General features: G+C 40.9%; 1 protein-coding gene across 1 annotated transcript in view; it reads left to right on the top strand.

Moving 5' to 3' along the window:
• The window catches only part of dym (dymeclin), an 85,212-nt gene that overhangs the window by 50,259 nt on the left and 12,651 nt on the right, over positions 1-22,302 (top strand). Inside the window, exons 15-16 of the mRNA XM_022676678.2 lie at positions 14,204-14,386; positions 16,241-16,354. Of these exons, the coding sequence (XP_022532399.2) occupies positions 14,204-14,386; positions 16,241-16,354 (297 nt within the window). The remainder of the gene's footprint in view (positions 1-14,203; positions 14,387-16,240; positions 16,355-22,302) is intronic.

The raw sequence follows: 22,302 nt of genomic DNA, 5'->3' as shown, positions 1-22,302 counted from the left end.
TGATTGGTCTATACAGAACCAGTACTTTTTAGAACCAATTATTATTAACATAATTGATTAACAGACAAATTGGTTAAAAATACTGTAAATTTACTGTAATAAGCAGCAAACAGTCCAGTTCCTTTTGTGTATTGAATGAGTTTAAGGTTTGGGGATATTTTCGATTTTTTTAGATGCCTCTCAATTCAGATGTGGGCGATTCTGAATCAATTCATAAATGACCAAAAAAAAATGCACATTTGTACCTCCCAGTATGCTTGTATGATTCCACTTTCTTAAGTGTGCATATCCTTTAATCTTGCGTTTCCCTCACAAGTATGCTGTTGTGCTGTTTATCTACGCTGATTTATTGACGCCACTGATAATAATAATAATGAATATTATGTAATTTTACCAATTTTGGAATGATTTTCTAATTTTAGTTGTTAGTTGTTAGTTGTTTTAGTGATACTTTTTCTTTTGTCAGGTTTGTCTGTGACAGTGTGATGTCTGCAGGAGAGTTTTGCTGTATATTGACATGTATATTTGTGTGTGTGTGTGTGTGTGTGTGTGTGGGCGTCTGTATTCCTGACACACACACACACACGCGCCGGAGGCCCGGTGCAGACGTCTGGCGTGTGTCTGAGTGGGTCAGGCTGCTGTCTGCTGCCCTCATTAATGCTCCTCACACACTCCCCTGCACCCCTCTTTTGTCTCGCTCCCTCGTTCACGCCACTCCTCCGCTCCCTCTCATCTCTCACTGTCTGTCTATTGCTCTACCTCTCTAACCCCCCTCTCTTTCTCGCTCTCTCGCTTTAGCTATCTCTCCCCCTCTTTATCGCTGTCTGATTCTGTTCTTTCTTTCGCTGTCTGGATCTTTCTCTCTCTATATCATTGTCTGATTCTGTTCTTTCTCTTCCTATCACTGTCTGATTTCGTTCTCTCTCTCTCTCTCTCTCTCTCTCTTGTTCTATCCATCCCTCCTCTCTATCACAATCTGCTGTCTAATTCTGTTCTTTCTTTTGCTAGCTGGTTCTCTCTCTCTCTCTTTCTCTTTCTCCCTCTGTCTGTCTGATTCTGTTTTGTCTTTTGCTATCTATCTATCTATCTATCTATCTATTCTGTTCTTTCTCTCTCTCTGGCACTAGAAGAGCATGGCACACACATCACAAAATCCTGCATTCCCCACATTCTCACCCTTCTGATACGTATGTGTGTGTGTGTGTGTGTGTGTGTGTGTGTGGAAGAATATTATGGGCTGGACTCACAGACAGAGCTTATCAGGCTTAGACTAGGTGGTATTCCTTCCTTGAGACAATGTTTTTCTTAACTCTGAGACACACACACACACATACACCCTCACACACTCACACACTCACAATCACACACATACACACTCACACACTCAAACACACACATACACACATATACACACACTCACACACACACACATTCAGAAAAAGAGAGCTGTTTTTCTGTCTGCTCTGATAAAAACTCCCTCATATCAGAAGGGAAATCCTTTATTCCAGACATGGGAAAATATGTACACACACACACACACGTGCGTGCACATGTTTTACTGCATTTGCGAGGACCACCTTTGATATTTGAATTATAATTTCTAATTTCTCTTCAATTTTGAAGCCAAATATACAAATGCTAATGCAGCATCACTAGGCACCCAGCGCACTCAGAGGAAAGCGCCGCATCTCCAGCTCTGACGCATTAGCTGACAGATGCCTGTACTAAGAAATATCACAAATTAGCTTCTCTATTTTAGCTTTATCTATAGGCGAGCTGTCGACTGTGCACTGTGCAGCTTGATTTAGGGCATGTCAGCGTGTCTTTGCTGTCGTAACGACAGGAAAAGTACACCTTGCACATCTCGAAATACACAAAAGGCATGTATTAATTCTCTTACTTCTACTACTTATCTCTTAATGGGTGTTTTTTGGTTTGTTTTACTGTTTGTTGAATTTGTTAATATTAATAATAATAATAACAATAATAATAATAATAACAACCCATATTTCTGTCTAGCAAAGGTGTAAAGTTGAAGTTGCGCAGTGTATTAGTCAGCTGCTGTTAAAATCATGCAGTAGTGATCAGTTTCAGCAGTGCAGTGGTGAGCTGTAATCAGCCATCAGTGCTCCCTAATGAAGGAGTAATACAATGCAGATTGTCCCTGTGCCCGTCCCCTTACACACATTTGTCTGTCTACACCCTGACGATTAGTGTTTGGACGGGGTGTGAGGGACACAGACAGAGAGATTAATGATCAGTGTGAGGAGAGACTTGGTACCGGTGCTCAGAGAAACTGACTTTCCCTTTAACCCTAATTCATCTTATCTTCTCCATCATCCTCTCCTCTTATCTCATCTCCTTTATTTTCCACCTGCTTACACTATATATACAAAAGTATTGGGACACCTGCTCTATATTATCCTCTGAAAACAAGATATTAAATTATGTCCTGTTTCTACTGTCCAGAAAAATAATATAATATATATAAAATAAAATAATATATATAAAATAATATAGGATAAACTCTCTGTTTATACCCTTTATTTTGAGAATCAGTATGGGATCTGGGGATGAGTTGGGGAGTTGGTGTTCGGTATAGGGTCTGGGATGAGTTGGGGATAAGTTGGTTATCAGTATGGGAGCTGGGGATAAGTTTGGGAGTTGGTGAGCAGTATGGGGGTCTAGGGATGGATTGGGAAGTTTTGAATGAGTTGGTGATTAGTATGTGAGCTGGGGATGAGTTGGGGGGTTGATTATCGGCATGGGGGCTAAGGATGAGTTGGTTATCAGTATGGGAGCTAGGGATGAGTTAGTGATTTCGTAAACAGTATGGGGCTAGGGATGAATTAGGGAGTTGGTGATCAGTATGGGAGCTTGGCGTGATTTGGGCAGTTTGGGATGAGTTGGTGATCAGTATTGGATCTGGGGATGGGTTAGGGAATTGATTATCAGTATTGGAGCTTGGCATTAGTTGGGGAGTTGATCATTATGGGAGCTTGGCTTGAGTTGGTGCTCAATATGCGAGCTGGGGATGAGTTGTGGAGTTGGTGATCAGTATGGGGGCTAGGGATAAGTTTGGGAATGGGGATCAGAATGGGGGCTAGGGATGGGTTTGGGGATGAGTTTGGAATGAGTTGGGGGTAGATGGGAATAAGATGGATGAGTGATCATGCAACATCCTGCCTCTCTAATGCTCTAGAAAAATAAATAAATAAATTAGCCGTGCTGATGTGTTCTAATATCTCCGTTCATTAGCTGTAGCTGCTGGTTAGCCTAAGCAGTATTTTGTGTCACAGCTGTTCTATTTTAAACGAGGCGAACCAGACCAGGTCCAGACCACCAGCTTGGCTAATCGTGTGAAATGGTGAAACGGTGAGCGTGTGGAGTAAGTGGTCTGAAATGGAAAATTTCTGGTCAGCATTTCGACGGCCATATTTTGTAAGTGAAGTTCATGAGTCTGACTGAAGTTGTGAAATTCTTGTCTGATGCTTTCCTAACGGGACGTACTGTCTGTTCCTGCGCTGTGTTTGCCAGTGTGTGTGTGTGTGTGTGAGAGATGATGGTGCTGGGAGCAGTCTAGAGCTTTTCCTCCACACGGGGAGCCCAGGCCTCTGTCGGGTCGTCCCGCTGTGCAGGCGTTTCTGCAGGGGGAGCGCGGGGAACGCCCTGGCCTCGCTGCCAGGCCAGCAGTACAGTCTACATCTCTATAAAAGTTGTCTTCAGCAGGGAAAACAAAACTGCACTGACTTTATACTTGATAATAAAACACAGTGGATCAACACCAGCAGATGACAGACATGTCTCTCCAAACCATCACTGATCATCAGTACATTTTACATTTCATTTAAAACAAAATCAAAGGAATCAGAGTCTGGAGGAAGAGTGGAGAGACACACAGTCCAAACTGCTCGAGATCTAGTGTGAAGTTTCCACCAATCAGTGATGGTTTGGAGACTCATGTAATAAAATGTGGGTTTATATAAAGTTTCCTACGTTGGTAGAACTTCTTAGACGTGAACAGAGTGCTGACCTCACCTCTGTTCAACACCTTTGGGTGGAATTTGAGTTTAATAGTGTCCGTTTGCGTGAGTTCACACTGGTAATTGTGAGTGATGTGAACTGGTAAGGCTGGGACTTTCCTCCTCGGTGCTGAGTGGTGTGTGTTCTGGGTGCTGAGTGGTGTGTGTTCTGGGTGCTGAGTGGTGTGTGTTCTGGGTGCTGAGGGATTCTCCCAGGCAGTAAAAGTGTGTCAGGTGTGAGAGACAGGGTGTGGAGTTCAGGGCAGGGCTGTGATTAAGACACAGTCTGGCATCTAGGCGTGTCTATTAGACACGGGTTCCTGTAAAAGCAGCCAATCAGGGTAACTGCTAAGTCCTCATGTGCGCTCGCTGCTGTTTATTTGACGCCATTGGCTGTAAGGTGTGGATTAGTCCTGCGGAGATCAGTACTGATCGTGGTTATTTCAGCATTTAAGTTAAATTTCAGCAATAATATTAAAGAACCATTACTTTAATTGATTATATTTTAAGTAGTAAATGGTAAAATGATCATTATTAATCACCCTGCAATGTGATTTGATTGGATGTTTTATGAGTTCTATGAGTGACATTATCAGCCAGTAATGCACTGTAAGCTCTCCATATGTTTCTCCACCACATACAGTACAGGTAACCTGTGGTAACAATGCAGCACTTACAAACCAAATACAAACCAAATGCGATGTCATTAAACACCACTGGGAGCTGCTGGATCCCATAGACATTGGTGGTGATTTCTAGTTTGTGAGGATTTTTTTAAAATTATGTTTAAAGTAATTTCTTCATTTTTATTGGATCCATTTCTCAGCATTGTTCACATGAAAATGAAATATTTAATTTGATATATAAATATATTCAAAAAGTTAACTGATTTCATAGGGCTGGAACATCAGGCTCCTCTTTTATCACTCCAATCTTCTGCCAGATGGAATAAAATCTGGATAAAAGTAGTTCTCTTAACTACAAACCCAGAAATACGTGTCCCGTCTGCCTGTCCTGCCAACAGGTGCTAATACCCCGCTCCCTAATCTCAGTCCAGTCAGATTTAGATTAACTGTGATCAGTCACAGAACACACACACACACACACACACACACTCACACAATCACACACTGAATTACCCTGAGATGAACCTGTGCTTAACACCCACTTCCATAAAACAATGGCTTGAAAAAAAATGTCAGGCAGCACATTTTGATGCCTCTGCTGTGTTAAGTAACATTAAATTGTAAGACTAACATTAAATTAAGCTGTGAACATATTATTAATCCACAAATCGCAGAGAGAACAGAACCAATCCGGGTGCTGTCAGTGTTTCAGGCTCATTCTAAACAGACTAAGCTAATGTAAACTAAAATCAGACGTGCAGATGCACTGTGTGACGTCAGTGTTTTTAAAAAGCTTTGTTTTCCTCATTCATACGACTCTGCTGTTTGCTGAGTTTCCAAAAATCTCCACTTTGGAAGGTGTTTTAAAAAAGCTTCGTTTTTTGTAGTGACTGAAAACGCTGTTTTCATGTGGACGAAAGACCAAAATGGAGACAAAAACCTAAACTATTGGACATTTACTGTGTATTATCACCAACCTTTACAACTTCTCATCTGGAATGATGAAGCTCCAACCAGTACTTTAGGATGGGATGAGTGGGGGATGAGGTTTGGTGATGATAATCATCCAACATCCTGACCTCACTGAGATTCTTGCTACTAAACGCAATCAAATCCTCACAGCAATGTTCCAAATATAGCATAAACTCTCCTCTGGACTGTAGAGACAGTTACTCCAACAAAAGCAGAATAAACTCCTTTTAATACCTTTGTAATGATTTTGGAAGAAACAAACAATAAAAAAGGTTTCTTAATACACTTGTCGTAAGTAGTAGTGTTGATAAGACATGCATTTGCTCTTATATAGTCTTATTATTTTGGGTTTTATTTCTCAGTAGACCACAGCAGACCTTCACAGGCTCCACATATGGTACATATAAGCATTCATAAGACCTCCATAAGTGTGAATTACCCTTTTATAGTCTGTTCATGAGCTCAGAGCCGTTTAATGATCTCAGACGAACAGCGAGAGACTGCAGAGGAGTGCAGCCCAAATGTCAGCAGACAGAATCAAAGCCTGCTAATTATGGTCAGCACCATCTAATTGAGCTACAGGCGGCAACCATGCTGAGAACCAAACACGCCAGAGAGACAGAGAGACAGAGAGAGACAGAGAGACAGAGAGACAGAGAGAGAGAGAGAGACAGAGAGAGAGATGTGTGAGTGTATGTATATTATATATACAGCTCTGAAAATAAAATAAGCAATCCAAAAACCTGCTTGAATTATTGCACCAGGAGTAAAGCAGCATAAAGTTATCCAAAAGCAGTGTGTAAGACTGGTGGAGGAGAACATGATGACAAGATGCATAAAAAAACAACCAGGGTTATTCCACCAAATATTGATTTCTGAACTCTGAAAACTTTATGAATATGAACTTGTTTTCTTTGCATTATTTGAGGTCTGAAAGCTCTGCATCTTTTTATATTTTTATTTGGAATTTGGGAGAAATGTTGTCTGTAGTTTATAGAATCATGTTTTGTTGTGGGTTTCAGATCTGTAATAAATAATAGCTGCTGGATCTGCTGCAGCAGGTGCTAAAATTTCAGGCAGGATGAGGACCGCCTCTGCCTGTTGCCGTGGCGACAGGGGTTTTCCTCCGTCGCCACGGATCTGACCTTTGACACTCACTGTGGCGTCAGAGGATCCAGCGATTACCGACATCCCGGTCATCGGCTAAGCAATAGGACTTACGGCACCTGTACTCACACACACACACACACACACACACACACACACACACACACACACACACACACACACATAACTGTTGGAGACAGAGCAAGTTTTGCAAGACATAACACACACACACGTTTTTGGATATACAACACTCAGCAGACAGCTTATCTAATTGGTGTGTGTGTTGTAATCAGTTCACACTGTGTGGAGTGTCTCTTATGCAAATGCTTCAGACTAGACAGGATGATGACGATAAACCCTGCGTTTATGCGTCTGTTTCTCTCTCTCTCTCTCTCTCTCTCTCTCTCTCAGTAACAGTATGTTCCTCAGTGATCTGTTTGTTTGTTTGGTGTTTGTGAGGTAGTTATAGGGGCTCATGTGTTTCATAAATGTTGAGACGCATTAATGTGGCTTTATAAAGTTTCAGGCTATAGTAGAGAGGGCTGATTTAGGTCAGTGTAAGTAGTTTTTTAAGGTTTTGGGCCGTATTCATATGGATACGGTTAATATGTGAGGTTGGTATCTTAAGTTTCAGGGTAAAATAAGGAACTTTTACAACATAATACATTATATAAAGGTAATGGAATTTTTACAGTTCTGGCCCAATGTAAGCTGGATGTGTTTGAAGGTTTGGACCAATAAAGGGTGGATATGCAAAATCTCAGGCTATAGTAGGGAGAATTTGTAGTAAGAAATTGGCCGTTGTAAAGTTCCAGGCCATAGTAAAGTGCCTTTGTAAAGTTCCAGGCCATAGTTAAGTGCCTTTGTAAAGTCCCAGGCCATATTAAAGTGCCTTTGTAAAGTCCCAGGCCATAGTAAAGTGTCTTTGTAAAGTTCCAGGCCATAGTTAAGTGCCTTTGTAAAGTTCCAGGCCATAGTAAAGTGTCTTTGTAAAGTTCCAGGCCATAGTTAAGTGCCTTTGTAAAGTTCCAGGCCATAGTTAAGTGCCTTTGGAGTTTCCAGGCCATTTTAAAAGCTTATCTTCAGTCTAACGTTATGCTTTTTACCTGTAACACAACTGTTTAGATCATTTCCTGTCCTGGGCTGACTCTACAGTTAAACACACACAAGCTTTGCATGAGTATCTGCAGTATCGTCATGAGAGCCGGTCTGTCCCCTTCTATCAGACAGACAGAAAGACAGACAGAAAGACAGACAGATAAGCAGCTGTTCCAGTTCAGTTCTTTTACTGGATGTCCTGATATTGGTTATCTGACGTTGGGAGAGGGTCAGGATGAGCACTGTTGAACTCAAAGAACAAGAACTAAGAACATTTACATAATTATACATCTGCTAAAATGTCTCAGAGTTGTGTGAGCATTTATACAGTGATAAATAATTTTTATACAGAGAGATCTGGGACCACAGTAGGGTGGATTTGTCAGGCTACAGAAAGATATATTTAATATATAAATATATAATATAATATAATAAGGAGGATTTGTAAAGTTCTGGGCTATAGTTAAGTGTCTTTGTAAAGTTCCAGGCCATAGTTAAGTGTCTTTGTAAAGTTCCAGGCCATAGTAAAGAGCCTTTGTAAAGTTCCAGGCCATAGTAAAGAGCCTTTGTAAAGTTCCAGGCCATAGTTAAGTGCCTTTGTAAAGTTCCAGGCCATAGTTAAGTGCCTTTGTAAAGTCCCAGGCCATATTAAAGTGCCTTTGTAAAGTCCCAGGCCATAGTTAAGTGCCTTTGTAAAGTTCCAGGCCATATTAAAGTGCCTTTGTAAAGTTCCAGGCCATATTAAAGTGCCTTTGTAAAGTTCCAGGCCATAGTTAAGTGCCTTTGTAAAGTCCCAGGCCATAGTTAAGTGCCTTTGTAAAGTTCCAGGCCATAGTAAAGTGCCTTTGTAAAGTTCCAGGCCATATTAAAGTGCCTTTGTAAAGTTCCAGGCCATATTAAAGTGCCTTTGTAAAGTTCCAGGCCATATTAAAGTGCCTTTGTAAAGTTCCAGGCCATAGTTAAGTGCCTTTGTAAAGTCCCAGGCCATAGTTAAGTGCCTTTGTAAAGTTCCAGGCCATATTAAAGTGCCTTTGTAAAGTTCCAGGCCATAGTTAAGTGCCTTTGTAAAGTTCCAGGCCATAGTAAAGTGTCTTTGTAAAGTTCCAGGCCATATTAAAGTGCCTTTGTAAAGTTCCAGGCCATAGTTAAGTGCCTTTGTAAAGTCCCAGGCCATATTAAAGTGCCTTTGTAAAGTTCCAGGCCATAGTTAAGTGCCTTTGTAAAGTTCCAGGCCATAGTAAAGTGTCTTTGTAAAGTTCCAGGCCATATTAAAGTGCCTTTGTAAAGTTCCAGGCCATAGTTAAGTGCCTTTGTAAAGTTCCAGGCCATAGTAAAGTGTCTTTGTAAAGTTCCAGGCCATATTAAAGTGCCTTTGTAAAGTTCCAGGCCATATTAAAGTGCCTTTGTAAAGTTCCAGGCCATAGTAAAGTGCCTTTGTAAAGTTCCAGGCCATATTAAAGTGCCTTTGTAAAGTTCCAGGCCATATTAAAGTGCCTTTGTAAAGTTCCAGGCCATATTAAAGTGCCTTTGTAAAGTTCCAGGCCATATTAAAGTGCCTTTGTAAAGTTCCAGGCCATAGTTAAGTGCCTTTGTAAAGTCCCAGGCCATAGTTAAGTGCCTTTGTAAAGTTCCAGGCCATATTAAAGTGCCTTTGTAAAGTTCCAGGCCATAGTTAAGTGCCTTTGTAAAGTTCCAGGCCATAGTAAAGTGTCTTTGTAAAGTTCCAGGCCATATTAAAGTGCCTTTGTAAAGTTCCAGGCCATAGTTAAGTGCCTTTGTAAAGTCCCAGGCCATATTAAAGTGCCTTTGTAAAGTTCCAGGCCATAGTTAAGTGCCTTTGTAAAGTTCCAGGCCATATTAAAAGCTTATCTTCAGTCTAACGTTATGCTTTTTTCCTGTAACACAACTGTTTAGATCATTTCCTGTCCTGGGCTGACTCTACAGTTAAACACACACAAGCTTTGCATGAGTATCTGCAGTATCGTCATGAGAGCCGGTCTCTCCCCTTCTATCAGACAGACAGAAAGACAGACAGACAGACAGATAAGCAGCTGTTCCAGTTCAGTTCTTTTACTGGATGTCCTGATATTGGTTATCTGACGTTGGGAGAGGGTCAGGATGAGCACTGTTGAACTCAAAGAACAAGAACTAAGAACATTTACATAATTATACATCTGCTAAAATGTCTCAGAGTTGTGTGAGCATTTATACAGTGATAAATAATTTTTATACAGAGAGATCTGGGACCACAGTAGGGTGGATTTGTCAGGCTACAGAAAGATATATTTAATATATAAATATATAATATAATATAATAAGGAGGATTTGTAAAGTTCTGGGCTATAGTAGGGTGGTTTGTAAACTTTTAAGCTACATTATAGTGGGTTTGTAAAGTTTTGGTAAAGGTATTGGTTAAGTTCTGTACTGCAGTAATGTGCGTTTGTGAAGTTTTTGAATATTGGATTGTAAAATGAAACTAATGGTGTCCACTGTGGTTGATGAGCATCATGGGTAATGCTTGTTTAGCAGGTATCCCGGAACATCACTTGCGGCACTGTTGGGAGATAATCAGTGAAATTTTTGGATCTCACTCCATTTATATTGTCGTATTATAAAAAGTGTGTGTGTGTTGTGTTTGTGTGTGTTGTGTTTGTGTTTGTGTTTGTGTCTGTGTCTGTGTGTGTCTGTGTGTGTCTGTGTGTGTCTGTGTGTGTCTGTGTGTGTCTGTGTGTGTCTGTGTGTGTCTGTGTGTCTGTCTGTGTGTGTCTGTGTGTGTCTGTGTGTCTGTCTGTGTCTGTCTGTGTGTGTCTGTCTGTGTGTCTGTCTGTGTGTCTGTCTGTGTCTGTCTGTGTGTGTCTGTGTGTGTCTGTGTGTGTGTCTGTGTGTGTGTGTCTGTGTGTGTCTGTGTGTGTCTGTGTGTGTCTGTGTCTGTGTGTGTGTGTCTGTGTGTGTCTGTGTGTCTGTCTGTGTCTGTCTGTGTGTGTCTGTGTGTGTCTGTGTCTGTCTGTGTCTGTCTGAGTCTGTCTGAGTCTGTCTGTGTGTGTCTGTGTGTGTCTGTGTGTGTCTGTGTGTCTGTCTGTGTGTGTCTGTGTGTGTCTGTGTGTCTGTCTGTGTCTGTCTGTGTCTGTCTGTGTGTGTCTGTGTGTGTCTGTGTGTCTGTCTGTGTCTGTCTGTGTGTGTCTGTGTGTGTCTGTGTGTGTCTGTGTGTGTCTGTGTGTGTCTGTGTGTGTGTCTGTGTGTGTCTGTGTGTGTGTGTCTGTGTGTCTGTCTGTGTGTCTGTCTGTGTGTCTGTCTGTGTGTCTGTCTGTGTCTGTCTGTGTCTGTCTGTGTGTGTCTGTGTGTGTTTGTGTTTGTGTTTGTGTTTGTGTTTGTTTGTGTCTGTGTCTGTGTGTCTGTCTGTGTGTCTGTCTGTGTCTGTGTGTCTGTCTGTGTGTGTCAGTGTGTGTGTTTGTGTTTGTGTTTGTTTGTGTCTGTGTCTGTGTGTCTGTCTGTGTGTGTCAGTGTGTGTGTGTGTGTTGAGATGTAGCTTTATTGTTATAATAAAATCTGTATTTTTTTTTAGAGCTTCATTGAGCTTTACTGTCTCCCACACAGCCGACGAGCTCACCCTCTCACATCTGACCTGAATTCCCGTGTGTGTGTGTGTGTGTGTGTGTGTTCGTAGGCTAATCTCATTAGTCTGGTGCAGTGCCTTATGGTTTAAAACACCCCCATCTCTCTCCTCTCTCTCTCCTTTTCTTTCCCTCACTCTCTTTCTCTCTCATCCCATCCTTCCTCTCTTTTGGTGTAATTATTATTACCCCATCTCTCTTTCTCTTTGATGTAGTGCAAGTGTTTCCATCACTGTCTCTCTCTCTCACTCTCTCTCTTTCTTTATCAGTCTCTCTCTCTCTCTGACGCTATGTCTGTCTCTGTTTATCTGTCTCGTAATTAGACTGGGTGTCCTGATTCATAGCTATGGAATTAACTCGACAGTCATTAATGTTAGCTCATGTCTCTGTTCCTGGAAATCTCTCTCTCTCTCTCTCTGTCTCTCTCACTCTTTCTCTCTATCTCTCTTTCTCTATCACACATCAGCCTGACATAAGATTGTGACATCCATGAATTACCACAGAACATGCTGTCATTAGTATATAAACAGATCTTGACGTAAAACTTTAACTCAGAAAAGACTGGGACGGGATAGAAACGAGTGTGATCAGAAATCGTGGGTCGATCACGTAATTTTCGTATAGTATGGTAAAGATCTGGATCACTGAATTATCAAAAACGTAAAGTTACGTTGTGACTCCATGAGTTCACTATAGACTGGAGCTACACTAGCGTTTATTTCCTCTATTAAAGCTCTAATTTATACTCTACAATATTCTACTTTAAAAAGCATCAAATCTACTCTGATTAATTATAATACAGTATAAATTCTAGTCTAACTTTAGTTTGCCAGGCCTAATAAACACACACTACACTATTAATACTGTCTCCTTACAAACATACAGAAAAATACCAGCATTAAAAAAATAATAATAATCATGATATTAATTCTGATTAATCACATAATTGTTGTTGTGTGGCATTTTTAGTTTGTTTGTTTAAGAAAAGTTGCATATTTAAATGGAAATCATTTATATGAACATTTAATACTTGTTTATTTTGTGCCAAAGAGTGTCTGTTTTGGTGCCGTTTTTGTTCAATAATTATTAAAAATCAGTTTTAATTTGTGCCCTGTGCAGTGTAATATGTGCAGCGTGTGGGTTTGCATTGTCTTGTTGCAAAAAAAAAAAGCCAAAAATGTGAGATACTGCATGAAATAATACAGTATGTTGATCTTAATGTACTTTTCTGCATTAATGCTGCATTAAAGAAGCATACTGACACAATAACAGATCATACCAGACCTTGGCTTGTAGACTCGTTGTTAATAACAGCATAATAACAGCACTGTTTCTTCTGTTCCCACAATCCCCCCCCCCCGCTGTAAGGCTGAAGTGGTACGCTGACTCTCCTCCACTCCGTGTTTTTTTGGTTCTCAGTGTTTAAGGCTTTAATAATTAGCTGTGACGCGAGTGTTAATAACACTGGCGACAGTATCCTGGGCTGTTAATATGGCCACCGCAGGGTTTGCAGGTCTGCGCAGCTTTCTCAGAGCTGCCCGTGTCGACGGTGCGCAGGGGTTTCACGCCGCCGTGAGGGGGGGCATCGCCCACCCCAGCCACCGCTCAGCCAGGCTTTATTTTATTAGTAAAAACCCCTTAATCTGGTCTGGAGCTCTAGTAGGAGGCCGTCTGGAGGCGGTGGGTTCGAGCTTGGAGCAGCATTCTTTAGAATTAAGATTTTTAATTCTTTTAACTATTCGTATTATTTATAAGACTTCAGATTACTCAGAAATCATATTTTCCAGCTTGATCACCTTTTATTTCCTGTTATAGCAAGCTGCACGACAGGGTGGAACGTTTTAGCAAACATTTGATGCCATTTGTTCCAGCTGATCTTTCAAAATCAGTGTCAAAAACATTTGTGACACACTTTGAAAAAACAGGAGAATCAGCAAGTTTTTATGCTTTTTTCTCGGTCACATGACATTGTGGCGTTCAGAAGCTCCTCCATTTCCACTCTCTTTTGTGTTTTTAACGTGGATCTCCATGGAAACTGTGGCACTCTCAAAGTGTAATTACGGTGTGCGGCAGTGGACAAATATCTATTTTATTTAAGGCGAGGAGACGAAACTCAGAGATGTGCGTCCGGACGGGACTAAAATTACTGGAGGAGCACAGAGTTCAGAGAAAAACAGTAGATAATTCAGCCTGTAATTTTCTCAGAGGACGTCTGAGAAAAACACCTACATGATCGTTCTGGACGGGAATAAAATCACAGAGGATAAAAACCCCATAAAAGAGAAAATTACCCAGAACCCCCTGAGATACTAATCCCATCCAGATAGGGCTAAAGATACATTGTGTGTGTGTGTGTATTTGTGTGTGTGTGTGTGTGTGTGTGTGTGTGTGAGAGAAATAGGTTAGCGGGGCTCCTGTCAGTGTTCACAGGCTGCAGACTGGGTCAGATTTTACTGGGTCAAAAAGAGGAGCTCCACTGTCCCTCCAACATACACTACACTCTACTCTCTCTCTCTCTCTCTCCATCTCTCTTTCTCTCTCTCTCTCTCTCTCTCTTTCTATCTCTCTCTCTCAATTAATTTCAACTTGGCCTTATTGGTATAATTGTTTCAAAAACAATATTGCCAAAGCGCACACATAAAAACATTAATAAAACATCAATAAAACACAATGACAGTAATAATATTAATAATGATGATAATCTATGTCTCTCTCTCTCTCTCTCTCTCTCTCTGTCTCTCTCTCTCTCTCTCTCTCTCTCTCTCAGGCGCAGGATCTGAGTGTAATAGAGGAAGTGATCCGGATGCTGCTGGAGATCATAAACTCCTGTCTGTCCAATTCCCTCCATCACAACCCCAACCTGGTTTACGCTCTGCTGTATAAGAGGGAGCTGTTCGAGCAGTTCCGCTCGCACCCGTCCTTCCAGGACATCATGCAGAACCTCGACACGGTGAGGAAAAAAAAAAAAAAGATAAAAGATCAAACTAGGGTGCCTATTTTCAGTTTTAGCCACACCCCCTCTGGAAGGGTCAGATTCATGTTGTGCCGTAAGTACCTTCAAATGTCCCACCACTGCAAAATATATTACTGATCCAAATATTAACTTTTAAATAAGTTGTAAAAAAAAAAAAAAAACGTAAAAAATATCACAGTCACAAAAATCTTATAAATAAAAAAAAACTGACAAAAAATGACAGTCTAAAAAATTATTTTAAACAAATTAAGTGTAAATCTCACAATAATAGTAGATAGTAAAAATCTGTAAAAAAAATCATAGTCTGAAAATCACACAATAAAAAAAATAAATTGTAAAGACATATACCACTGTCTAAATACCTTACAATAAATAAAAAAAAATATATATCACAGTCTAAAAATCTTAAAAAAAAAAAACTCTCACAGTAATTTAAAATTGAAAACATTACCATCTAAAAAATGACAATAAACAAAAAAAATTGTTAAAAAAATACAAAAATATCAACTCCAAAACTTTCTAGACTTTTTAGATTTTGTGTTTTAATAGTGAGCTCACTGCAGTATCAGTTCTATTAGGATGGCTTCACTCTGCACTGATCTTCTGAAAAGCTCCAGTTTAAAGCTCCAGTAAGGTGTGGTACCTCAGGTACATATTTCTGTTAAATATATTGTATAGGAGCTGCTCGTCACCAGCTTCAGTAAATGTGTGGAGATTTATAGCGAAAGGCCTCGAGGCAGAAAGCAGACCCGGGTTCATCTGAAGTTCAGAAAACTTCTGTTACTGCAGTGAGAAATAAAGCCGGAGGAGGAACTGAATAAGGAACTGCAGTCATTTCCTCAAAGATGCTGCTGAAACTCTGTGTTCAGACACACTGCGCTTCCTAATGTGACGCGTCTTTAACAAACACCTGTACCAAATTCTCATACTGCAGATATTCTGTATTTACTGATTCTGGTTTATCTGCAAATCTTCTGAAAATAAACTGAATTAATTTAGAGCAGAAGTCAATTTTTTTTAGGTGAGAATCTGTAGTTTTATTATGGAAAGAGCGCCAACTAATGACTATTTTACTAGTCGAATAATCTGCCGATTATTTGTTCGATTATTCGATTAGTCGCAATTATTTTTTTGTCATATTTCTTACTAATAAGTTTAGATAAACCTTTAAGCCCTGAGACCAACCAAGTTTGATGTACCTATTTTAAACTATAAATTAAATATATATATATATATATATATATATATATATTATAGGAAACATTCACATATGGCTGGATGTTATTTTCAAAAGATTCTAGGATATTTGTATGTATTTTTAATTTATCATTTATTATAAATGATAAATGATAAATTAGCGATTAATTCAGATCTGAAAACAGTTAACATGGCCAGTTAGCTGTTTTAATGATATTTAATATTATCTATATTAACATAAATGTATATAATAATAATTAATAATACCTAATATTATGCTGTGATTTACGCTTGTCTATCTATTTATGCACTTTTTAAAAAACTTTTGCCTTTTCTTTGAACTAAATTAAACTATTATATGTGTATTTAGTGATGAGACAGAATTTTGATGCAGTGTGGTAAGAGGATTAAAGAATGGAGAAGTTTATTTTATTCCTTTTTTTTTCTATATCTTCTTCTCTTTTCTTTCTTATGTGTTTTTCTTATGCAAATAAAAATAAAAAGACCTTTGTTAAAAAATTTGTGAATTGTGAGCCTGCGCTGACGTGCTCTGCTGTGTGTGATCGTTTGCAGGACCCTCATGCTGAGTGTGTGTGTGTGTGTGTGTTGTGTGTCTGTGTGTGTGTGTAACAGGTGATTGGTTTCTTCAGTCAGCGGTTGGAGCAGGCGGGGACGGACCTTTCGGTGGAAACAGTTCAGGAGGTGATTAAGAAAGGAGCCGTGGCGCTGCCGAAAGACCGCCTGAAGGTACAACACACACACACACACACACAAATACACACACGTTTACACCAATACACAAAAATGCACACGCAAACATGAACACACCCTCTTACACATGCTCCTCCATGTTTGCACAACAGACAACCTGCAGAGTCCAGCAGATTCTACCTGCTGACCAGTATGACCACACCTGCGGGTCGACCTCTAGTTCAGCCAGGAGTACAAACACACCCTGCAGCAGATACTCAGATACTCAAATACATAAATACTCGGTTAGCAGATACCTTTTTTATCTGATTATAAAATATGTATTTTTTCTCATAGGCAGTAAAACACAGAACAGTATGGTTTTACCACAAACCAAAAAACTATATATCTGTCCTGTATGATCTCACATGAGTCCCTTCAGACTTTACAACTACTACCAGAATCCCCTTTGGTTCTATACAGACCTGGCAACCTATGACCAAATCTCCCTTCCCTATGATCAAATCTGGCCTTCATCGCTCTGCAGTTTAAAGCGTGAAGTGTTGGTGTGTTTATCTTCTGCACTTATTATTCGCTTTAGCAGGCACTCAAGCTTAGCTGATACCTAGAGGGAGGCAGGGAACTATAGAGGAAGGTAGAGTGAGGCAGGGCAAGGAAGAGTGTGGTAGAGTGAGGCAGAATGAGGTAGGGGAAGAAAGAGTGAGGCAGGGAAATATAGAGTGAGGCAGAGCAAGGTAGAGGGTGTTAGAGTGAAGCAGGAAAATATCGAGTGCGGTAGAGTGAGGCAGGGAAATATAGGGTGTGGTAGAGTAAAGCAAAGTGTGGTAGAGAGAGGCAGGGCAAGGAAGAGTGAGGCAGGAAAACATGGAGTGCGGTAGAGTGCGGTAGAGTGCGGTAGAGTGCGGTAGAGTGCGGTAGAGTGCGGTAGAGTGCGGTGTGTTTAGGTTCTGCACTCATGAGTGACTTCAGCAGATACTGGGTTATCCGGTAGCTGCAGTGGTGTGTGGTGTGTATGTGTGTGTGTGGTGTGTGTGTGGTATGTGGACGGATATCGCTGCTTCAGCACTCAGAGAGACGAGTGGGTGGAGACAGAGAGAAGGAGGAGAGAGAGAAAGGAAGGATGGGAAAGTGAAGAATAAAGAAAGTGTGAGAGAAAGAGCAGGAGAGAGCGTCTCGGGGTCAGGCCTAATCTTCATTATCACTAATGGTTCCTCCATGGCCATTCATTACCCCTCTATAACACACACAATGACCTCTCAAGGAGAGCGCTCACACGCGAACAGGCGGCGCACACACACCGGCAGGGAAACGCCGGGAAATAAATCTGCGGCACGCGCCGCGTTACCGCTCGCTCCCTACCCACAATCCCCTGCGCCCGCCATAAATCTGCGGGTGAATATCCAGCATGTGTCCCGCTCATCTGTGGAGCCACTCTCCTAATTGCACGCTCCATCACATGTTTCATGTCTCAGGTGTCATACGCTCGCATCCGTCTTCTTCATGGCCTAACGGATGGGGCCAAAGTGGAGATGAGAGGATTTTACTGGCTGCAGCACCTTTTCCTCCGCACTTTTTTGTCCTCACTTCATCATCTTATGTAGTGAATTACGTCCCGAAGGACCGGAGAGATACAGGAGGGTATAGCAGGTATAGAACAGGACATGGCTGAAGAGCTAATGGTGCTAAACTGCAGGCCTGATTCACCACGTCCTCCTCAGACCATGTGGAGAGTTTAGATTTAGGAACGTCTAAAAGGTTTGATAGCACATTAGTGTTTATATTATTATTATTATTATTATTATTACAATACGAGTTTTCACTATAAATACAGAGAAAGAGCTTCAATAACTTGTGAAAAACAGCAAACCTAAACTGCATTATTCACTTGAGCTCTTCACACTGCAGACTGTGCTCAAAGACTGGAGGTAGAGTGAGGCAGGGCAAGGTAGAGTCTGGTAGAGTGAGGTAGAGTTTGTTAAAATAAGGTAGGTTGAGGTAAAGTTTGGTAAAATGAGGTAGAGTTTGGTTAAATGGGGTAGAGGTTGGTAAAATGATGTAGACTGAGGTAGAGTTAGGTAAAAGGAGGTAGAGTGAGGTAGACTTTGGTTAAATAAGGTAGAGTTGGGTAAAATGAGGTATAGTTTGTTCAAATTGGGTTGAGTTTGGTAAAATGAGGTAGATTGAGGTACAGTGAGGTAGAGTTTGGTATAAAAAAAAAATAAAGGTAGAGTGAGGTAGAGTTTGGTAAAACGAGGTAGAGTCTGGTAGAGTGTTTTAGAGTCAGTGTTTATTAGATTCTATGGGACTAGTAGTGATCTTCCATGTTTAATTCTGTGTATACATCCTTGTGGATTCCATTGTCCTTTCTCCAAAACGGTGTGTGTGTGTGTGTGTGTGTGTGTGTGTGTGTGTGTGTGTGTGTGTGTGTGTGAGCTTGAGCAGGTCAGTCATTTGGCGGCCATCTTGTCTGACTCAGCTTAATTGCCTCCTGCATTTGTGACATGGCCGCTGGTGTCAGAGAATCTGGGTCAGTCGTGCCATTGCTCAACTCATCCGTGAGCTTTCTCTCTCTCTCTCTCTCTCTCTCTCTCTCTCTCTCTCTCTCTCTCTCTCTGTATCTCTTTCTCTCTGTCTATCCCCCACACTCTCTATACTGTTGTGTTTTTCTCTCATCCACAGCAGTGTTTCCATGTTGGAGGTGGTGTAGAGTAAAGAGTCCTGCTGTAATTACGTTTTCCCACCACCAGTGATTACAGCTTTCAGATTTTATGTATGAATTCTATCAGTCAGGTATTAAGGAGCAGTAAAGACACTCCACTGAAGTACAGAGTTATACAGGAGTTTACAGTTCTCCAGCACCAATTCTGGAGCAGCATTAGCATTAGCTGCTAACCACAGCTCTAGCTCTTTCACCATTCAGAGGTGAGTATATCAGACTGTAGTCTGCGCTATTATCGTGTTAAAAAAAAGCTACGTGGGATGAACCGTTGGCTTAATGGAAGAATTTGACCATAAAACATTAAAGCTACACATTAAACAATGGTAATATAGAGCTAATCGTCACTTTTAACAAGAAAAAAGTACATTTTTGGGTTTCTTTGGTCGCTTGTTCCAGTGAAGTCTTACCAGTGATTCTCATAACCCTCGTTTTGAAGTGTGCCTCTAAAATAAATCTCAGTATGAAGGGCGAACAAGTCCTATCCCTTCCTCCTATCCCTCTAGCCTAACAAGAATCGCGACAACCGTACCCCTTGGGCCAAGTGAAATGGGATTGCGCCCATCTTTTTTTTCTCTTTCTCTCACTCTTTCTAGAGATGTTAAAATGTACATTTACACTGCAAAAACATGGGGAATTATTCTTTATTTGTTCTCGTTAGAAATGTATTTTGCGGCACAGTGGCGTGGTGGTTTGCATGGTTGCCTCTCAGCGCTGGGGTCTTGGGTTCAAGTCCCAGTCTGTGTGAAGTTTCCATCATGCTCTCTCTGTGTCTGTGTAAATTTCCCACAATCCAATAAAAATCTAAAACATGGTGAGCAGGTTATACTGTACTCATTGGTTATAGTAAAATTCCCCAAATTCAGTCAAAGTTACTCTAAATTTCTCTGGTGTAAGAACATTTTATGAGGGAGCTTCGTCTGCTGCTTCTGCTCTCCACCGCTCTGAACATTTTCTAGCGTGGAAAGTTTCTCTACGCTGCAGCTTTTTGAACTACGGAATTAATTATGCAGAAATTTGGAAAATCAATTAAGATCCCCTGAAAGAAAGCCTGTGGCGAGTTATTGAATCAGGAATGAGTTTGTGGAGCTGCTGAATTACATGCATATCTAACGTCCTCAGTGATGAAGACGCTCGTAATTCTGGTTGCGTGGACAGAAATGTCTCGTGTTGCTTGCAGCCATTAATGCTGAATGATTTGAAGTGATTTGGCGACCTTTTCCAGGGCTGGGAGCGATTTCACACTGATGATGAATGGTGTGTGTGTGTGTGTGTGTGTGTGTGTGTGTGGGTATATTTGTGCACAGTGTACACATGTCTTTGTATATTTGTGCCAGTGTTTGTGTATGTAAATGCATTTGTAGGTTGCCTGAGTGCCTGAGGCTGAGTGAAGGGTTCTCTATTAGTGCCTGTGTGTGTGTGTGTGTGTGTTCTGTGTGTGTGTGTGTGTGTGTGTCTGTCTGTGTGTGTGTGTGTGTGTGTGTGTGTGATATCTTCTTCTCAGTCACCTTTTATCTGACTCATTTAATAGGTCAGTTGACGGGGTGGAGCAGCAAGGTTAAGATTTATTTGTATCTAAGTTATGAAATACTACAGTACAGGAGCTAATTACTTGTACAATTACATTACAATTACATGTCCAACAATTTCTGTATTTGTTTTCTTGCCATGTTTTTCCTGATTTGCTGCCAAGCTATTGTTTCCAGCACCTTTAAACAAACCTGATTGGTTGATATTTTGCTTTATATCTGTTTTATTGTGTCTCGAAATTGAGCTAAATCAGTACAGTCAGACACATATGTGTCTTTCTGTGTGTGTGTGTGTGTGTGTGTGTCTGTATGCGTGTGTTTAAGCATATTATTGAAATGCAGCGTGTCTAGACATTCCTGGAGCTTACACACCCTCTCTGGGGACCCCAAAACTCATCTGCTATAAGAGTGTGTGTGTGTGTGTGTGTGTGTGTGTGTGTGTGTGTGTGTGTGTAGGCACGTGTGCAATCTCTGGGGTATAGCCTGTGCTGAAATCAAGAAATTCTGTCTCTCTCTCTCTCTCTCTCACATACAATGTCCTGGTACAGACTGCCTATATTCAACAACACACACACACACACTCACACACACACTCACACACACACCAATTTCTGGAGTAATGTAGTATTTGTGTGTGTATTGAGTGTACTCATACTGTGTTTTTTAGGAAGCATTACATTACTGTGGCTAAACTGTTCTAGATGTGCTTGAGTGTTTTGGATCATTGTCCTGGTGCATGACCCACCTGCAGATCCAGCTTCAGCTTTGGCTTCTGAATAAATTATCTTATGTTGTCCAATTAAAAAGTTATTTTGACCCTTCTCCAGTATTGGAAAAGAAAATTACATTGCAAATGTTCTTTTTTGGACGACATATATCACGATATTAAACAATGCAAAGCCCATGACGTCAACAGCCCCGCCCCCACCTGCCCCCTCTCTGTCTTGCGTCCGGACCAATCAAGAGCTAAGTCAGCGCCGAGCTCAACTCAAAACCAGAGGAAAACAGCAAAACAACAGTAACCAGTCCTTTAATCAGCATTTAAACGTCTTTTTAAAAGGTAAATAAGATTAAGAATAAGTTTTTCTGGGATTAAAAGCGTGAATTCAGCTGTAACTGAAAATATCTGCACTGCTAAACTGTGCTGGACTGAGGAGCACAGCTTTCCACACGTGCTCACGTTTACAAGCACGTGCCCAACCATGTGGATGGAGGCCATGCGTTTGGTTACCTTGTGTTTACTCCTGAAACCCCTCCCCCTCACGCTTCTCAGGCAGCAGCAGCCTGTCACTCACACAGACACAGAGACAGCACTGTGTATCTACTTCTTCTTGTATCAAGAATCAGAACATTGCAGCACGATGTATTTAATTGATTTAATTGCCTTAAGTGACATCACACGTCCTGACGATACTTCTGCTATAGTAGTTTTTTTTTTTCCCCCAGTGTTTTTTCAACACAAACATACATACACATATATAGAGAGAGAGCACTTCACAGTCCTATTCTAGGCCTCTGTGTTCATATATTCATATATTAAACAGGCAAATCTGATTGATCTGATGAAATGATGACGTGATGACAGTGTGAGTCGGTTACCTGCCTGTTTTCTACAGGTGTTTCTATTCTTGATGTTTCTGTTCTGAGCCTCAGCTGCTCTCGGCTGTAGTGAAGGTGGTGAACTGCTGTTCTGGGTCTTTTTCACTGCTGTAGTTGGTTATTATCTCTCTCTCTCTTTC

Source organism: Astyanax mexicanus, chromosome 17 (genome assembly GCF_023375975.1).
Source record: "Astyanax mexicanus isolate ESR-SI-001 chromosome 17, AstMex3_surface, whole genome shotgun sequence".
Classification (NCBI taxonomy): Eukaryota; Metazoa; Chordata; class Actinopteri; order Characiformes; family Acestrorhamphidae; genus Astyanax; species Astyanax mexicanus.
This window is presented reverse-complemented; position numbering and strand designations above follow the sequence as displayed.